The sequence below is a fragment of the Calonectris borealis genome, chromosome 1, assembly GCF_964195595.1.
Source record: "Calonectris borealis chromosome 1, bCalBor7.hap1.2, whole genome shotgun sequence".
In the NCBI taxonomy this organism is placed as follows: Eukaryota; Metazoa; Chordata; class Aves; order Procellariiformes; family Procellariidae; genus Calonectris; species Calonectris borealis.
In genome coordinates, this window is record NC_134312.1 from 149271657 (window position 1) to 149292473 (window position 20817).

Sequence of the window (20817 nt, forward strand, 5' to 3'; positions counted from 1 at the left end):
GCAACCTGATCCCATTAGCTCTGCTTTGAGTCAGGACTTGGACTAGATGACCTCCAAAGGTCCTTTCCAGCCTACAGTACTCTGAGTCTAACATTTGGGACCAGCTAAGAGTTGGCATCGAACATCTGAGATTAAGGTGCTGTTTCTTAAATGTCTCAGGTGGCTTATCCCTCAGTCAAAAGGATACCAGAGCAGGAAGCAGATGTTGGCTTGACCCTCAAAGCCCATACACATTTCAAGACTCTTGACTTGGAAGCCTGGGAGCCCTGGAGGAAGACATTTAACCAGAGGAAAAAGAGGAAAGGGGAAACCCATGAAAGTTCAAGTACATGCATCTGAACAGCTCTATTATATAGGGATGACACAAGTACTCCACAGTAGAGGTGAAATAATTCTTGTGGGTTGACAGCAGAAAGAAAGTAATTAAATATTTTCTTGCTAATCCTGGACCAAGCATGGCCTCTAAGCTTTTAAAGGCTTAAAGGCTTACTTTTGGAGTCTGTATTGGAATATCCTTCCAATCAATAGAGAAAAAGTGCTCTCCTGATACAAAAGCTATTTTGCTGCCACATGTCCGTCTTTCTCTCAAACACCCAGGGGAGTGTTAGAGCTTTCCAGCGGAAGGCCGAAATATTTTTCACTAAATTTGTTTGCTAAAATGATTACATAATTTTCTCTGAAGCTTGAATAAAGTAAAGAGAATTGGCCTGGGGGTAATATTTCACATACACAGTTTCAGTCTGATGCCTAGCATAGTTATAAGTAGCCAAAAAAGGTCTTTATAAAGTGGTATCCAGCAACCTACATAACAGCATACTGCTACTGGCCTTACCTATAATAATCCACTGAGTTTATCAGTTACAGCTGTGTAAAATAACACCAGTAATTATCAGCATTTGTCAGCTTTTACTTCAGTAATTTAACAGTTTCCACACAAAACATAGCATACATGTTTCTTATGGAAGATGAAGAAGATTAAGAGAAAATCAAGCAAATTGCTAAATGTACTCTATAAAGAAAAGCTGCAGTCCTTACACAGCCACAGGCTGCCTGATTAATTTTAACTTTTATTAAAAGCAAAATGAAAATTGAGAAATAAACAGAGAATTAGAGACACAATAAGCCAGAGGATTAAAAATTAAAATGCTATTACTCTTTGCCTTTCAGTGAACCTGTCCACAGGACTTGTTGGTAAAACACTGTTCAAACACTTTGGGCAGATACTGTGCAGAAAGCAGGAAACATTGCAAGGGAAGGCACAGGAAAAACTCTCATCCAGTGGTTCGTCTTGTCTCCAGAACACTTTGGTCAAGAACTGTGCAACATAAATATAGAAAGTAAATCTTTTCCTCTAATCTCACTTCTAAACTGTATAAATGAATTTAAACCCTGACGCACTTAGGAACCACGTTTTTTTCTAGGAGATTATTTCACACAAAACAAATTCAGCAGTTGGTCAAAGGAAAGCTACAGGAACCCAAAATTGAAAAGAAAGGTCTGTCAACAGATGCCTGAGCCGAGATGTTGTTTTGCTTTAAATGTTTTCCTTTTCTCCTTGATTAATAACAGTTGTGGTTTTTTCCCTTCCTAGGTGTATTTGCTCTCTTCTACATCAGTAACAAGTTCCGAACATATCCCTTCACCTTCAAAGACCAACTCATTATTTCCTACAGTGGCCTTCGAGGATCCAGCAGCTTCTCTCTTGCATTCTTGCTTCCAGTGAATCTCTTCCCAAGAAAAAAATTGTTCATTACTGCTACTCTTGTAGTTATATATTTCACTATGTTCATCCAAGTAAGTGTATTTCTTAATGGATTGCTTTCATGTAATAGAGGTGACTGAAAGCTTCATAGTGAAGATTACATTGAATTTACTCTTAAACTAGGAGAAGCTATCATATTTTATTGCCAGCTTCAGCACTGCGCTGTGTAATTACCCTTTCAGGGCTTTTTTTTTTAGGTATTATTAAATAACTTTTTCAGAAAGTCTGTATTGAAAACCTGCATCTTCTAGAATATTCAGGGAAAAGGGTACTTTGGGCCCAAAAGCTCTTATATTCACTCCATATGTGCTTCCTAATGCTTCCAAATTAAGAAGCATTTTAACATTACGCTTCAGCACAGAATCATTCTCTACTGGTGGTGTATCTCAAACTGAACAGAAAACAAGATGTCTATTCTATGAAGGATTTTGAATTTTTTACTTTTATCTTTTCATCTTGAAGACCAAATGAGAACATTTTGAAATCCTTTGTAAAATAATATTAAAGAAAAATAAAGTGAATAATTCAGATTTGTAAGAATACGTGTCTACTTCAGATGTTTGGATTATTCCCCTTGGCTTACACTGCTGTATCTGGAAGAACTGGATCTTCTGAAGGTCTTGCATCCCATGTTCTGTATTTTCTCATACCAATATGAGATACTCTAGGGTGCCAAGGGGACATTATGTATTTGTTGTTAGGCACTTAGATTCCACCAGAATGTTTCAGAAAAAAACATTTTGTTTCTATTTCCCTTTTTAAAATACTATTCTGTGGCAGTGCAGTAAAGAATTAGGAACAGCTGAAAATGGTTTCTAAGTGAAACAAACAAACAAACAAACAAATATTTAATTCTGAAAATGTTGAAGTAAGAGGTTTCAAGATTGTAAGAACCTCACAAAGATAATGTTTTCTTTCAAGTGAGTGCTGTTTTGAAGAAGGTTGACGAGTCAGTTACTTTACATAGTTAAAACATGTCGATAAATACAAATCTCATTTAAAAAAAACCTGTTGTGTGATTTTTTTAAGTTTCTGAGTTTTAATCCTCTTCTGTAGCTCTCCATACAAGTAATAGATCATTCTTGTGTCAAAGACTCAGCTTTCCTAACTGATTAAAATTAAATTCTTTTGCTTTCTTTCTGTTTTTTCTAAAAGATAATTAACATTTCCTCATTGTTCCAAATATAGGGAATCACAATTGGACCATTGGTCAGATATCTAGATGTTAAAAAGACCAACAAAAAGGAGTCTATCAATGAAGAAATTCATGTGCGAGTAAGTTTTTTATATCAATAGCTGGTATCCTAAAACAGAAGAAGAGAAAGGGTATTCCAAAAGAGCTGGACAGAGGGAGGCATTTGGTAGCACTGGCATTCAGCAGATTTGGACACTGAATGCTTTTAAGAACATTTGGAGGAAACCCTGGGCATAATTTTCTAAAACATGATATCTCATTTATATTCACAGTGACTTTCATATTATAATATCATACCACAAGTGTCATGGTGTAGCAGGGTCCTTACTTCTTGATACTTGTGACCATGGGAGGACAGAAACATAAAGGTAGCGTTTACAAAATACACTCGTTATGCTTCCCAGCTAGATTTGTCAGATACCTTTGGTGCCATCTTTTGACTGGTTCTAGACACCTTGAAAGACTTTAATCAAGTTTTATGGAACTGAAATGAGTTGAACCGTTGGTCTGCAAATTTAGTTTCAAGTTATTCTGAGTAATTATCTTTTCCCCTCTCAAACATTTGCTTTAGCTCTCAATTTACCATTATATAATATAACAGAAAGCTGCTCAAATGGACTTAACAACACTATACAAAATATACGTACATGTTTTCATTTTCACAATAGGGAATACATTTGAAATTAACAGAAACACTGTGCCTTAAAATTAAGCACATGTAGAGACAAGTAGAGCATCTCAACTGATTTGATTTTGAAGAGCATTTAATTCTTACTATTTCAACCTCTACACTTAACCTTGAAAGGAATTTACGTTTAAAAGCACCACTTATAAAAATATGTATGTAAGAATTGGCCATTTTTCTGTCTGTTTCTATAATGTTAAAAACACACAAAAGATGACTGAAAATCCTGGTAGCTAGCAGTGATGAACTTAACAGTCTCATGACAATTTGCAAAATCCTCAGAGGACTTGTCGGTGAAGGCAAAGGTTAAGGTGTGGGGTTCTTGGCCCTGTGCCCCTCTCAGGGAGGTCACACAGGCAGAAGTGAAACTTGGTTGACAGAACCAAGAATTTAGTTTTTGGTCTCAGTAGACAAAGAGGACCAGGCAATTTGGATGCTCAGTATCATCTTCCATTGGGCATAGCCCTTTACTTGGGCCTATATGTTGCTGGGTGATGGTGAGATGATAGCAGACTGACAGACTTGTCACCTCCATCAAAGTATTGCCACTGCAGCCAAGCATAGGAACTGCCACAGTGGGATCTTTGCCTTGATTTTTAGAGAAATGTAGATGCTTTCAGAATTAACTCACACCCTCCAATTAAAAATTCTCAAAATCCTGTCAACAATTGTGTATTTGTGGTGACATTATTTTCTCATAATGGCCACTTAAAATTTTTCCATGTTTGTTTCTCTAGTTGATGGACCACTTGAAGGCTGGTATTGAAGACATATGTGGACATTGGAGTCATTATCAGCTGAGAGATAAGTAAGCATCTCTTATTGCAGCCTACTATAATAAAATAACCTATCATGTAAAATACAATACGTAAATAGAATAGGAAATCAATCTTGTGCCCCATAAAACTAAAATAGCATGAAAATATTGGGGACGTGTGCAATATCTCTTTTTAAAAAGTGAACTCCTGAGTACCCGTTATCTCTTGGGAGTGCAGTGCTCCTATATGCCTCCTAAATTGCCTTCTGCACAAACAAGCAGAAAATAAGCCTTCTGAAACAAAAACATAGCATGGGAATCCATGCTGCAGATATCAGCCTGTGCACATAGCTTTGGCATAAATCTTAGATCTATGGCAGTGCTCCTTTAGGTCTGGATTTAGAACAGAAGCTATGTAAGGTGTCAGTGCTTCACTGACTTTTGCTGTAAGCCTCCACAGCAAATATGATCCCTTGTTGGTGAGTACAGATTCAATAATAATTAGTCACCTGTCCTTACAGGTCTTTGCATTCAGTAATACTTACTTAAAATACTTAAAATAGGAGTACTGAAGGGAATGGTTGAATTTAAATATCCAGTAGCATAAGCAGATACTTTCAAGCTAGTCTTCACTCAGAAATGCAGGAGCTGCATTGTGTCTTCTATAAGCAGGATGACATGGTTTTGTGAAGCTTTGTGGCTCTTCCAGGCACTGCCCAAAAGAGATGGACATGCTATTCTGAGCTGCCATTCCCTTTACCTTTTCCCTAAGGGAGCCCCGTGATCATGTTGGCTACCACCGCAGCATGTGAAGGGAAGTGTGGGGAGAGACTAATTTTCCTCTCCCACAAACATCTTATTATGATGCTGGGGGCTAAAAGTTATCCCTCGTTATCCTAGCTATGCCTAGACTTCTGTGCTGGAGTCCTCTGTCTCACCTTTCAGCATTGGACCTCAGTAATCCAGCCAGGAGGGTCTGTTGGCAACTCCTTTCATGACTGGGTTTCTACCTATGGAAATCAGGAATTAAGAGTGGGAAGAAGGCACCTGTTTGCATCCAGTTCTTGTCCCAACGAGGAGTAATGACGCAATGTGCGAGGGTGCATACCTGGACCCAGAAGCTAAAATGTCCTCTTGGCTCTCACAGTACAGAGATAGCTTTAAGACATTTGCTGGGACCAGACCACTGTCTCTGCAGTCAATAAGCTAAACAAATCCCTGTTGGAGCAGTAATTCCATTGAAACAGCTGCATTTACACATATCTGTGAGAAATTGTTATCCCCTTATCTCACATCTACCCAACAGCTATGAAAAGAGAATTTTGTCCAAGCTAGCCATAAATGTAGTGTTTCAGTTCAGCAGCAGATTGAAAAAACACACTGTATGTGAAGACATTTAATGTAAGAAGATTGTATTAAAAGGTATTACCTAGACTTTTCTATGCAACTTTAAAGACGTTTAGCATACATGTATCAGAATTAATGACCTAAAAGTGATGACACTCCAGGAGGCTTTCTGTTACATAGAAAAACATAAAGAGCTCTAATCCCAGTGGAAACATTTGTGTACCTATCTCTGCTATTAATGTATAAAAAGTAGCCTTCGTTAAGAAAAAATGTACAAACTCTGTAGTGCTTTTCCTAGCATTATGGAGCACATTACCTTGCTGTGGTAAACTGTTCCTTTGAAAGAAACGTGTATGAAGATCTGCTGTTGTTCTGCTAAATGTCTGAAAGCACATACCTGTTCCAAAGCTTACGCACACACATTCACATTCAAATTACGCCACACATTAGCGATATTTTACAATCTGCAGCATGCGAGCTATGCAGCACACAGTATTTTGTGGTCCATTCAATTTCTCTGTTATTCAGAATACAAAGACATATATTTTCTCTGCCCTAATTGTCAGGATTCAAAATTATCAGCAACATAATGGGCCCAAACTACTGTAACTGCTGGGCCATTTAAAGCCTCATTGGTGGCTGGCTGAATAGTCCAGGATTACTGTAAGAGCAGCTGCTGCTGTTATGCCCTACTAGAATACAACATTTGTACAAAAGCTTGGAGACTGGTCATATTGTTTTCTGACAAATCTGGCGGTGTTATATGCAAACACACACTCAGCCCTCTTTTTTGCTCTGATTGCAGCTTGTTTCCTTCTTTTGTCTGGTGAGCTTTGCAAACTCTGTAGACCAGTAGACCATGCCAAATGTCCTCCTAAAGGTCTCCGCTCACTAGGCCTTCAGGAGTCCACAGGTGCTTCCAATTTGGATTCAGTTTCTATCACTGAATTATATATGTGTGCATTTGAATGAAGATCAGCTTGTACCACAGAAATAAAAACACATTTCCTTTTTTACACTTTGATTTTAATATCTCTTTTGCAGATTTAAGAAGTTTGACAATAAGTATTTGAAGAAAATCTTAATTCGGGAACACCAGCCCAAATCCAGCATTGTGTCATTGTACAAAAAGATGGAGATAAAACTGGCCATCGAGATGGCTGAGAGTGGCATGAAAATTTCAAAATCATCCACAGCTTCTTTACAGTGAGTACTGACCTCCTGACCCTTTGCACAGTAGGGACAGAAAGGAAGGGGACAAAACTGAGGAAACACCCAAGGGATTTTATGACTTCAATAGAAATGTAAGAAAAAAAAAGACAGTTATGAAAAGAGAAATTGTTGGTTTTTTGCTGGCAATTTGGTGCTCACCATATTTGCACTTCGGCTCTTTGTTCACAGAGTGAAAATTAAAACCAGGGACATTTTCTGTTTCTCTTCAATGATGGGCAGTTCTGAAGAAGAATCATGAGTCAGGCCCAGAAGCCACTCTGGTTGCTTTAAATCACAGCTGTGGTTCAAGGTGGCCATACTCATCAGTTACCTGGCCAGTGGGTTTTGCTCATTACTGCTAGGTGCTGGGAGACCTGCAGGAGAGCTTAGAGCACAGGTCCTGACTCCATTACCCCAATCACAAATTTTTGCTGAGAGCAGATTTCCTTGTAGCATTTGCAATTTTTGTTACTTCAGTTTGCAGTCCCTCAAACTGTCTTGCCATACGGAAGTACCACTATTTGGTACTTCAGTACCAAATTCGTCCAATTAAACACTGAGAGCGGAGAAGGAGTTGGGGCTACTGGTGGATGAAAAGCTGGACATGAGCCAGCAATGTGCGCTCGCAGCCCAGGCGGCCAACTGTGTCCTGGGCTGCATCAAAAGCAGTGTGGCCAGCAGGTCGAGGGTGGTGATTCTGCCCCTCTACTCTGCTCTGGTGAGACCCCACCTGGAGTCCTGCGTCCAGCTCTGGGGTCCTCAGCACAAGAAAGACATGGACCTGTTGCAGCAGGTCCAGAGGACGGCCACGAAAATGATCAGGAGGGTGGAATGCCTCTCCTATGAGAAAAGGCTGAGAGAGTTGGGGTTGTTCAGCCTGGAGAAGAGAAGGCTCCGGGGAGACCTTATTGCAGCCTTTCAGTACTTAAAGGGAGCTTATAAGAAAGATAGCAATAAACTTTTTAGCAGGGCCTGTAGCGATAGGACAAGGGGTAATGGTTTTAAACTAAAAGAGAGTAGATTTAGACCAGATATAAGGAAGAAATTTTTTGTGATGAGGGTGGTCAAACACTGGAAGAGGTTGCTCAGAGAGGTGGTAGATGCCCCATCCCTGGAAACATTCAAGGTCAGTCTGGATGGGGCTCTGAGCAACCTGATCTAATTAAAGATGTCCCTGCTCATTGCAGGGGGGTTGGACTAGATGACCGTGAAAGGTCCCTTCCAACCCAACCCATTCTGTGATTCTATGATTCTATGAAACAGTAATGCAACTTGGCATCAGGCAGACCAGGGGAGAAAACTGGTGGGATCTCCAGAGCCATCACTGAGGGAACAACACTCTAGGAGAGAAGTCTGTACAAATCTTCACTCCTGCATACTGTAACTGCTCTGCATGTATTTATCCTATATTTTCTTTTTTGAATGATCATCTCAACCTATACCAGAAAGTCCAAATACCAACTGGATGTTAAACTAAAATCTCTCTTGAAACTTTGGCTTAATCATGTCAAGATTCATCTGCTTTCTTGAAACTGATGTCAGCATGCCGCGTAAGAACCTTTTCTTCCCAAATCACTCTTTGCTGAACGGATGATATTAAAAAAGATTGCGTGTCTGTCAGGCTCCTTTCTGTCTGCTCTATTCCTTTAACTGTTCTGAGCCAAGAGAAAATGTGCAAGGTTGATAGACAATCTATGGCAATCAAACCACATTCCTCTTCTTTTCTTGAGGGAAGGAGAAAATGAGAAAAATTGCTTCAGCATAGCTCAGAAATTATCTCCTGAGCTGAGAATTTAGATTGAAAAATATTCTATAATAAACAGCTGATATGATAATTTTTGCCAGCTCTACTCTGGCTGTAATTGAATTTTACTGTGCATCAACTTCTGACGCAGGTTCTCTTACTGAGACAACCCTTTTAAAAATGAAGTGTTAACTTCAAAAAACAAAGTGCAGCCTGTGGCTCAGAAACATTCTGATTCTCGGAGACTGTGAGAGTGTTCTAGGAAAATATATGTTTTCCCAGCTCTGTTCATTGATAGCTGTTGAGCACTGGAGGAGATAGGATAGTGAGCTAGTTGTTGGATCTTTGGTCTGAGCCACTGCAGTAGTTTTTATATCTCCATTCTCCTGAGCAATTAAGTGAACCTGCTTAAGACTAGAAGGTTTCTAAATGTATTTGTAAATTGTTTGATTGTTATCATTGAGATAGCTTGTACCTAAAGTCCCTGTCTTCAGTGAGGATATAAAAATCTGGCCATGAGCAAGTGGAGATTTGAAATCAAATTCCAACGTATGGCACGTAAAGCAATATTTGCAGTGCCAGAGTAGTGAGAAAACTCTCTCACTAGCACTTCTGATCCGTTCTGCAGCCTTTAGGCACACGAGGTGAAATGCCCTATAATAATCAAAGCAGATCTCCATCGCTGTGAATTAGCATTATTCTCAGAAATTGCATTCATGCTGGTGTGATTCCTGCAGGTGGAGTGGGTGTCCGATATGCAGTATTTCCAGTGCAGACTGCAGGAATTTGCCCATGGACTGTGCAACAAAGAATCCACATTTGAATGAAAACAGAGCATTTTGTTACGATGTTTTGGAGAATATAAGCCTTAGAAATAAGGGTAGAAATGGCAAAAGCAGAGCCAAGCAGATATTATCAAAACTGTGTTTGTATGGTTGTTTTTTGGAGGAAGTACGCCCATTAGAGAGAGACGGTTTGATGCTGAGCTTACTTAATGTTGGCTTCATATTACTGCAATACTGACTTTGGTAAAAGTAAATCTTAGAATGCATCAATACAATACAGATCAGAATCAAGTGCCGTGTTGTCATTTGTGGTGGAGCACTTGTGCTAGAGCTGTGCCTGATGAATGTTACTTCCTTCACAGGACTAGTGAAGGTTGGTGGACAGTTCATAAAGTTCAAAATTCTAGATATTATATAGAAAAAATAATCTTACAACGTTTGTGGAAGGCATTTTATTTCCTCCATGTATCAACTATCTCCATATCTAAAGAAGAAAGAGACACTGAAGATACTGTCATGGTACTCATTACAGAGAGACAGTCAGTTTTCATGGCATACTATCATTTCAGTATTTTCTTTACAAATATATCTCCCGTGCTGTGTTTTGTTGTAACATGCCGGAAGTTTCAATAAGAACAAAGAAATAGTTTCAGTAAGGATTGCTTTATGGGTTTGGTAACATACCAAACTTGTTTGGGTTTTTTTGAAAGTTCTTTTTTAATGTATTGTATATTGCAAAATGTAATAGCAATCTGTTCCTTATTATCATACCTGTGCATTGTTATCGGTTGGGTAGGTTAATATCTAATCCCATAAAAAGAATACACATTTTTTATTTGTGCTCCGGAACAATACAGACTATCTTCATGCTGTTTGTTCTCTTGCTATCCCAGCTCAGATGAAACTCTGGGAATTTTATTTATTCTATTTAAGTCACTTTAAGAGCAAAACAATAAGCCTTTAAATTACTTAGGACTGGCCACTTCTGTCCTGGCATATGGAGAGGGTCAGGTATGTGATTGGAAAAGTAAAGAGATGATCTGATATCTTCCCAGTGGAGTTCTACTTTCCCCTATTTAGATGCTTTCCCCTACTTCTTCCCAACTGTAAGATATAAAGACCCCGTGGAGACATTCAGTGAAGTGTGGACCAGAGAGATAGTTATTCCCTGTGATGTCAAAGCTGCTTGCATCAACTATGTCAGTTCAATTTGCATTACACAAATGAGCCAAGCCTGCATTTTATAGACCGCTACTCGTTGACAGGTTAGATTGCCATTAATCCCCAGGGGCTGTGCTTGTGTTTGCTTTCCTGAGTGTACCTAGGGTCTCTCTGTTGTCCAAAGGGACAGCAGCTAGGGGCTGCTGACAGCAAAAAGACTGGTTTCCTTGCTGTGGAAAGTAGCATACATGGGCTGTCCCACAGCCTGGGACATGCCAGGCCCAGTATGGAATAAAGGTGCATTACACCTGAGCCTGGAAACTTGGTGGCATCCCTGCATCCTCTCGGTGTTATCCCTGAGAGCTGAAAGCAAGTGAAAACCAACTAACCAACAAAAGAACATACCCAGCTGGCCTGGAATTGGGTGGTGGTGATGGTCTTTTTTCCCTGCTGGTAAATACCTAGCTTTGTTGTTGTTGCTGTTGTTGAGAATAGATGAATGTCAATTAAACATTTGTTGGGAAGGATTTATCACGGCCAGGATAAGATTTCTGATCAAATCCAGAATGGGAGTCCTTTTCTGTCACTCTGGCTTGCCAAGAGCTAAGAGGTAAACTCATGGGTCTCTCATGCCTCAGTGAGATCCTTAACCTATCGGTTACCCCAGCCCAACCTCTAACACTACACCTCAACCTATTGTCAATTTCTCTCTTTCTTTTTACTTCATGAAAAATTTGGCAGATCTCAGGTTTGGTCTGATGTAGAACGAAAACACATTCTGAAACCTTGAAATATATCAGGAATTAATTATTATATTCCAGGGACTTTGGACAGGGCCAGGCCACCAGTGCTTACTGTCTACTTGATGGTAAGAGGCAGTAAAATGTAGAATCCAGGCAGCTCACGATGGGCCTCCGAGTTTTCAAGATGTTCACATTAGAATATAGCACAAAACAGTGGTAATCTTGTTAAACTAGCTGTAATTGCAAATTCCAACCTTTTTCCTATGTTTACAGCATAATCTCAGTTTAGCTTAAATCCACCTTCCTTTGCCGTTAAAAGTTTTTAATTTATTTTAGACAGAGTACAAAATAAATGCACACACATCTTTGGCAATACTGTACATTGATCATAATCCATTATTTAATTACACAATTTACAGACAACACTTTAGGGACATCACTTAACTGAGAAAAAAAGATTTGCAATTAAGTTTTTTTTAAAAGAGGTAAGAAAGCAAAATGGAGAAAGGAAAAAACCAGAAACAACAAGATGAACTCAGACTGATTCATCCTGGATGATCACTATCTATTTCCCTTTCTTTCCTTGGGAATTCAGCCGCATGCTAACTCTCACACAGATTGACCGATTTAGCAAAACCAGTTCACATTTCACAGCAGCCCTCCTCCATTGTTTTGCTAGTGAAAAAGCCAGGCAGCTACAAGTGACTGTGGGCTTCTTGTCACAGTTTGTTAAAAATACGAAGATGACTATCTTTTAGGTAGTTTTTTCATTTTAAATGGAGAAACAGGCTCAGTAGCAAGGAAACCCTACCCATTCTCCTCACCACAAGGCAGGTCTCTCAGACTTCTTAATTGGCATGTGCTTTAGTTGTTAAGGATTTGCTGCACTTTCTCAAAGGGGTTAAAAGCAGTAGGACCGCAAGGCCCAAACTCCTAGACCATGCTGAAGAATGCGTTCAAACAGAGGAGGAATCTTGCAGTGCCTTCTGAACATACAGCTGGTTGTTGCCCAGGCTAATCCTTAAATACCAACTTCCTTATGAAGCTTTGAGAAAGAAAAAGAGATTTTCTGCTGCCAGCTGTATGAGGGCTTAGGGCCCATTCTGACTATCCAGTATATTGACAAAACCCGGGAAAGAGCAAAATCTGACATTTTTTATTCATCTTTGGATGATTTTGTGGTGCCACTAGTCACTGAAAGGCTCTTCATAGCCTTCTGTTCTAGCACTAAAAATAGATCATGCATCATTTCATGGGAATAGTATTTAATGAACTCATTAATATCATATTTAAACTTCTCTTTTATTTACAGGAGTGGTAGAAATCGGCGTGTGCACAGGCTCTCCCCTGCAGAGGTGGAGTCCATGAGAGATGTCCTGGCACATAATCTATATCAAGTGCGACAAAGGGTGCGTAAGCGACCTGCTATCGCACACTATTTGCACACTGAAAGTTCTTGTTTGCCCTCTCCATATCATAGCCAAGGTGGCTGGTAGCACCAGGACCAGCCCTAGAATCACGCTGGTGGGAGACGTGGGCCCGGAGCCTGCAGCCATTCCGACCGGGAGCTGCATGGGGAAGGGAAGGAGGGGAAGGAGCCCTGGCTCAGGGCTCGCTCCTGGGTGGAAAAAAGGAAAGCAGGTTTTTTCCATCAGCTTTTCACGCTGACGGCAGTGCGAAAAGCCAGGAATATCTGTGACTGAGCTGTAGAGGTCAGGCTTCCCTCACCGCACAGCTACCTGTGACTCAGAAACCGCCTTCCCGAGGCTGCCAAACATCCCCGGGGGAGTCTGAGGTCCCAGAGCATCTGGTGTGAGGTCCCAGGTCCTCTCCCTGGGGGCACGGACAGCCTGCGCGGTGGAGGCTGGCTGGCTGGGCACCCGGGGACGCATGCAGGTCTTCGTGGGTGGCAGCAGGCTGGCAGGTCACCAGCAGCAGTGAAACTCCCCTGTGGAGGTGGGTGGACCAGCGACGGTAAACATTGCATAGCCCAAAGTCAGCTGAGAGTCAGGCTGGTAAATCCTTGATCTGTGTGGGAGCAACAGGTTACCCTCGCCACAGGAGGAGAAAGGAAAAATAAAAAATTCCACCTCCTCTGGAGCTTCACTTTACACATTTGGGTTTTTTTCCCCCATAAAATGGGGGTGATAATACCTCGGCAGGGATTTGTTTTGCTGAAATTTGTACTGATTCTGATGCACCCCAGTGTATAATATCTACTTAATCCAATCTTGGGCCTAGAATATACAACTGAGTGCTCTCCGACAGCAATGAGTGGTAGAGGATATATTACAGTAACCTTGAAATTACGTAGATAAATGGGCCTAACTCGTGTAACACATTTACTAGAAAATGCTAGGCCCTGCTCATTGAAATGTGTCATTACTAATATGATATTCATTCCTAATATTGTTTGATTTGCCATGGCCAATTATCCTTATGATATTAATTTCTTATCTTACCAGCAACAATTTGCATATATGGCTGCCTCTTAGATTACTGAAATGAACTTTCTCTCTTCAAAATCAATTACAGTAATGACTATTTGCGCCAGTCACTTCCTATGTGGTATTGAGAACATTTTGGAAATGAAAGATCAGAAGTAAAATAATGCCACTTCTAATAGTTCACTTTCAACTCTGAAGGCCTGGAAATGCTCTGGCTTACCAGACCAGCTTTACAAGGACCCTTGCAAGTGAGACTGAGATCAGATTCTGCTTGTTAAGAGGGTTTATAAACTTAAGTGAATATTTCTCTTTAAGGCAGATAATTATTTCCCTTATTTCACAAGATGTATGCAATAAATTAAAAAGCTTGTCCTAAAAGATGCTCTGTTTTAGGGTAATGTTAAGGTGTAGTTAGTCCAAGTATGGAAAGGAAACTCAGCTGTGCACCTCATTCTGGAGATGTGCTCTTCTTAATATAGTCTTTTGCTCCGGGGCACATCTGCAACTTGTTCCTGGCTCAGTAATATTACTGCCAAGGCTCAGTGGTGGGTTAACCGGCTCTCTCTCTCTTGGGACCTGCCTCAGATCTGTAGCTCCCAACTGTGTGATCAGAAGAGGGCTGACAAAGGGAGGGCAAGCCCGGAGACGTTAACAACCTTGTGTAGGTGGGTATATTTTTATGGTACACTTCGAGCAGGCATGAGTCTATCAAAAATGGCATCAAAATGTAGCCCTTGAGGTCCGAGACTTACAGCTGTGTTCGCATTTCCTCCCATCTTGCTCTGCAGGAGTGAGGTTAGTGCGAGGCTGCATTTTTCCACGTGATACCAAAGGGAGCTGTGGTGAGTCGGTGGCCGAGCCGGGGCAGGTGTCCCCTTGGCCCTGTGATCAACCAGACTGCGCAAGGTTCATAACATTGCAAGTGCAAAGAGAATCACCTGGGTGCATTTTCTGTTTCAGGCACCAGCATACAACCGACACAACTTGCCTACCAACACAAATGAGAAACAAGCCCAAGAAATCCTCGTCCGTCGGCAGCACAGCCTGAGACAGAGTTGGAGGAAGGGAGACAGCTTACCTTGGGGTGGACCGGTACCTGTTATGTAAACTACTATTCATGTAAAAAATGGCTCTGTTTCTCTGTAAATAAGGAAAGAGACACCCATTTTTATATGCTTTTTGCAATAATTAAAATGGATACTTTTCCCAACATCCTCATGCAGCAGCTAAGAAGAGTGAGCTTCACTTAGCATGTGGACAGCAACATTTTTATGTCCTACCTCTGTACATTGGTCAGAAATCAGCTACTATGGCTGTAAGTAGTAAAATAATGTGACTTGCATTGTTTTGGCATGTGCAAAACACAGTATAATCACAGCTGTGTGAATTTGTGGACTCACAAAAGGCCTGATGCAAAGCCCTTGACACCTTGCACTGACAGTTTGGGCTGTCAATCAGTAAGAGTAAGATTTGTCTGACCAAATGTAGGCATTGGATAGCATAGACTGTTAGAGCTGAGATAATCACAGTTAAGGAAGAGAAATAAGTTCTTGCTGGGTATATTAATTTTATTTAAAGTTGTCACCTGAAATCGGAAAAGTGAATCTTAGAAGAACATATTCCTTTCCACTGACTGTAGAAAAAAACTAAGGCTATTATATCAGATACAGACATTTTCATTGAAGCTGATGTTGAGTTCAACCCATCCAAGCCAAGCATCGATCTTATTCACACCTCTCTAAATTTGGCTGTAAACGTGCAGAGGCACAGCAGAAAAAGCATATAAAAGCATTCCTTTTTACCATCCCACTAAATAAGTACAAATTGCGGAGGCAATCGCAGGCACTGAACACATTTCTGTCTCCATACACAGGCTAGCACCACGAGCATACGCTACCTCTCTTTGCCTCAGGGCCCCCGCCAGCCCACTAGACGAAAAGCCAGGCGTGTTACTTTTACAGGTAATGGAAGTGCTTTACTCTGTATCCTACTCCAGCAGTGAAAGAAACTTGGCCAGTTGCTCAGTGGATTTAACCGTACTAAATGACTACACCCATGGAAGTCTCTGGCCTCTTTAAATGAGCTACACCCTTCTCTCTTATCTTTTTTATCTGTGTTGTTTATATGGTCGTTACTGCTGCAGTTTCTATCTTGTTCCAGCACTGCCTGGTTTCTCTTTTTCCCTCTTACACAAATATTCCTGTCATTTCTGCAGTTTGGCCTGGCCGTGAGGGTATCAGTGTAAGCCTGAGAAAGCAAATTATCTGTTCCCACAGACACAATTGCATGCAAAATTTTTAGGAGTTGCTGAACCCGTAGCCTGAACCCAGTCGAGGTGAGGCTGCTGCAGCCCCGTGCCCCCAGGTCCCGTCAGTAGCGAGGCTGAGCAGGTATTCCCAATGGGCATCCCCCCACCATTAATTCAGTGTACATGTACATATGGCAGGACGCACAGAGCAGCACAGACAGGGCACAGCACTCACACAAACACAAACAGCACCAACGGCCTCATCCTGGTCCCCTCTCTGGCTGATCAGGACGATAGCCTGTTAGTGGACAATTATATATACATACCTGCTCTCTGAATCCCCCAGTAGCTGGCCTTAGACACACACTCTGCCCAGTAGCTGGCCCTGGACCCTCCGTCTCCCCAGTTGGTGGCACTTGGGCATGTGAGCCACTGCGGACACAGCCCCATGGTAGCTGCTGGTACTCAGAACTACTCACATGCACACACACACATGTACAGATGCTCTTCCACCCCACCCCATGCACTGTAGATCCCTCCAGTAGCTGGCCTTCCCCATAGTGGGCTCCTGGATCCCCTGGTCTCCCCTTGCCTCATACACAGGGACACACATGTGCAAACAGGTCTTTCTGGTACCTGCTCCAGATTATGGCCTTACCAGTAGCCAGCCACAGACCCCATGGTCTCTTCAGTCACTGGTCTGGACCTCCTGCCCCCTCCAGTAGTCAACTTACAGACCTTCTGCTCTCCCCAATGTCTGTCCCAGACTTAGGGTTGCTCCAACAGTTGGTTCCCAAGCCTTAAATCCTATTCGATGGCTACCCTGGCTTGGTGATTGCTGGTGATTTCGCATTGACATATGCACCCACACAATATGCATGCACTCCAGTCCCTCCAGCTGCTGGCACTCAGACCTCCACACACACAGGTACACAGTATAGGGAGCTGCTCACCCAGGAAAACAGTCAGAAGTGGAGTTTAATGAGAAGGCAAGACAGACTGCGCTGATCAGGCACAGGGCATTGCCAGACACATGTACTGATCAGCTCCTGTTTACATGCAAGCAGCCCTTTTTACCCCCTTTTTTCTCTATTTTCCTGCACTTGTTCCTCCCCAAACTACCCTGATCCCTTCCTTTCCCTGCCTTTGGTTCCTGCCCTAAACATCCCATCATAACTCCTGTATGATCCCAAAATGCTCTCCCCAGACATCTCAATAATGAGCCCCGTACCTTGCCACACCTCACTCTATGAGGTGCCCTGGGGAGAGTCTCTCCGTTGGCTCATCATGGTGGGTCTCACCCTGCCCATGGAGCTGATTACCCCTGTGATGGATCAGGGCAGGGGCTCAGGCTCATTCCTCTGACTGGGATACTGGGGGGTCCCCTGCTGGCCCTTGTGCCTTGGGGCTCCTCTATGTTTGTGGAGATGAGCCTCTAATCACATAACCTGACAAAAAATCCTGGCAGAATCTGTCCCCCAGCAGCTAGTCTCTTCTCCCCTCTTCCCAGCTTGCTCTCTATGAACGTTTCTGTAGTAATACTGGTATTACTGCATAAAGTTATCAGTCAGTCTCAGATTATCATATGTACACAGTAAAATGCAGACCCATCCTCACTTACACTCTAAGTAAGGAGACAGAGGTTAGGGATGGAGCAACACTGAATTGTCCACAGAAACATAGCTGGACAGCGTCAAAGAAAACATGGAATTTAGGACACTTGAATGTTCATTATTGTCTCCATCTGTAATCTCCCTGACTCCTTTCTGCGTTTACTTATGTGAACCTGAAATGCATTTGGGTTCCTTAGAAAAATTCCTTTTAATTTCTGGCAAAATTAGCCATAGCGATTGAAACTGTATTTTTAATCTTCATCTTTGTATCAAAAACTCGGACAACAAAGTTTGTTTCCTGCAGGCGCAAGATTATTTTCTTTCTTCCCTTTCTGTTTTACTCTGAAAGGGATGAAAGCAGAAGAGGTCTGTGAAGGCAACCCATCCCCTTGGGGCTGGGCACTCACAGGTGATGGCAGCAGAATAGAAACCCATAGGATCTATTCAAAGGGGAAAATCAAAGTTACTTAAGGGGATTTTTTTTTTCATACAGCTGATTCTTTTCTGTTCTGTTTGTCAGGATGTCATGGTGGGGGATATGTGTCTTTCTAAAAGACTCAAACTGTTCTACACAGCAGCCTCACACCTAAAAGCATTTCAGACACTTTCAAGGGACCAAGTCCTGGTATAGCAGACAGGCACATTATTTCAGTGGGGAGAAGAGTAAATCCTGAGGCAGTGAATGCAGGTACATTTTTACTAATAGCTAGGCCTGAATTTGAGCCCTGCCTTGTGATCTATCCAAATAATTAGACTTCTTGGTCCAGCTTCTGGCCCCATCTTAGGTCCATTGCGTAGCTATTGACACCACTTTAAATGTCTGCAGGAGGAAGACATCCTAAACTCCTCTCATAAACTGTGTTAGGATGTGATGAATTGCACTTGGGAACTGGGAAGAGAAATACTCAGTATGTAGGAAATTAGGATGACAACCTCATATATGCACATATGCATTTACAGAGATAAATGCCACCTCTTCTGTCTATGCCTGGAAGCCCTCCTGGAATAAGCATCCTCCAGCAAGCTTGGTTTAGGTCTTATATGTAGTATGTGCAGAAAGTTTAGTAACTAAAAGGTCAGAAATGACCACAAATAGATCCTTAAACCACCTATCAGGTCTTTCTGCCATTCATACAAATGCATGATTTCTCTGACAGTAGGTATCATTCAAACTTTGTAGCAGTGATGCTCCCAAAGGGCTAAGTAGAAGCCCTTCAGATCTGAGAACACCTATCTTATTTTATTGCTCATGGTGTGGTATGCCCACATGGCCTAACAGAAGCAAGTTCTGCTGTTAGAGAAATCTGTGCCCCTGTTCAGTGGAGGTAAGTGCTGGTGCATGCGCTCTTACTTTGTACCAACTGTGAAGTAAACATTAACTTAAAGTAATTTAATAGTTATTAAGCTGCAATAACATGATAAATTTTGACTGTGTGACTACACCCAATACATGTCTGCTCTAACTGCAGCAGGATATAGTCTACTTTTACTATTCACGGACCTTTGTGTTTATCTCCCAAAACCATCTAACTTGTTACGAGCCGTTTCTTAAATTAACTAATTTGCTAGTGCATAGTCAGACTACAAGTGGCTTTAAGAAAAGTTAAAAAGTATATTCTGTAAACTCAACATAATGAGAGAGCCAGTTATTGGCCTATTGCAGGCAAATTTTTATTGTGTACTTGTGGCAAAGAAGCCTGGTAGAAGCAGGTCTGACACACCCAATGTAATCAAAGCGCCCTAGAGTCAAACTCCTGGTTTCAGGTGAAACTGTTTTCTTCCCAGTTGTTTAACCACAGGTGACTAGTAAACCCGACTTTTGATGGCACTAAAGTCATCTTCTTGGTCAATTTCTGTCTTCTGCTATGGGTTTCACAATGCTTTTCAGCCATGGTACTGGGTATACTTGTGAAATTCGTAGAAAATTGAAAGCTACATCATGGAGCACTCTTGCCCTGTGAAGGCATTGAGCAGCTCTGTGAGGCACTAAAAGATAGCTGAATGTGCTTATTCGCTGGGGTTTCACGGGAGAGGCAAGATCAATAAAATCTTTTCAACATCAGCTTTGGGATGAAAATAAAAATTTAGGATTATTTTTAGTTCTTGACTGCTCTCTTATTCTATAGCAATTATTTAAAATGCTTCAGTTCCAGGGTTTAAAACCGCAATGCTGTATTGTATTGAATACCCTTTAACTGTCCTTGCCAATACCATGGTGTTTCTCTTTCCTCTTCATCAAAATATGAATTCTTTATCTATTTTCCTTCAGATCGCCACGGAAGTGTCTCTGATGCTGCCATCCCGGTAACGTTCAGACCCCAGCCCCGACTACGTCCACTTGAAGCAAAGCACCGCCAGGAAGAGCTGATTCCAATGGCACGCTTGGATAGACGAGCGGGCCCATCCAATCTGTCAGGTCGAAGAGGAAATTCAATCAGCCAGCATCGTTTCACCAGAGCAGACAATCTAGCTCTAATGCCAAAGTCTCGATTCACTGTGGGAGAAGTAGAGGGGTATGAGTCAGAAGAAGAGACAGAAACGATGGCACCAGCCAAGCCATTAGACATATGAGGAGCAGAGAATAGCAATGTTTGCATCTCTAGGGCCCTTTGTGCACTGCTGCAGAGAAAATAACAAAGCTCTTATATGAACCAAACCACAATTTTCCTTTTGGGACCAGTGCACTTGTTCTCGTATCACTTTCAAGCACTGTATCAAGGTACTTACTGGCTCAAGTTCTTGTATGTTTATATCAAGCTTTCTTTCCAACAAAACACTGCAGGGAAGAGGGGAACATGATCTTTGTAGAGGTTTGGACATGGATTTAAATGACAATAGTTGGGCAATGATGTGGGTGGAAGCTGGTATTGCCTTCCTCTCTTCTGTACTAAGGCCTAAATCCAGAAGAAAGAAACACCAAAGGACATGCTTGACACACGAGTGCCCAGATTACAACCAACTGTTTAGAGCTTTTGACCTCAGAGTAGTTGAGATATTCCAGGAAAGAGTTAAAAAAAGAAAGGCATTTTTAGGGCACCTAAATGTCACTGCGGATGCCTAAAGGGATACTTAAGTCAAAAGGATTCTTTAGTGGACAGCACTTGGGAATCTCTTGGCA

General features: G+C 41.7%; 1 protein-coding gene across 1 annotated transcript in view; it reads left to right on the forward strand.

The window, feature by feature from the left end:
- SLC9A4 (solute carrier family 9 member A4) overlaps positions 1-20270 on the forward strand; it is a 36062-nt gene extending 15792 nt beyond the window's left edge. Inside the window, exons 5-12 of the mRNA XM_075137913.1 lie at positions 1592-1794; positions 2951-3037; positions 4380-4450; positions 6791-6952; positions 12704-12800; positions 14799-14930; positions 15712-15799; positions 19969-20270. Coding sequence (XP_074994014.1) covers positions 1592-1794; positions 2951-3037; positions 4380-4450; positions 6791-6952; positions 12704-12800; positions 14799-14930; positions 15712-15799; positions 19969-20270 — 1142 coding nt within the window. The remainder of the gene's footprint in view (positions 1-1591; positions 1795-2950; positions 3038-4379; positions 4451-6790; positions 6953-12703; positions 12801-14798; positions 14931-15711; positions 15800-19968) is intronic.
- Positions 20271-20817: the final 547 nt, after the last annotated feature.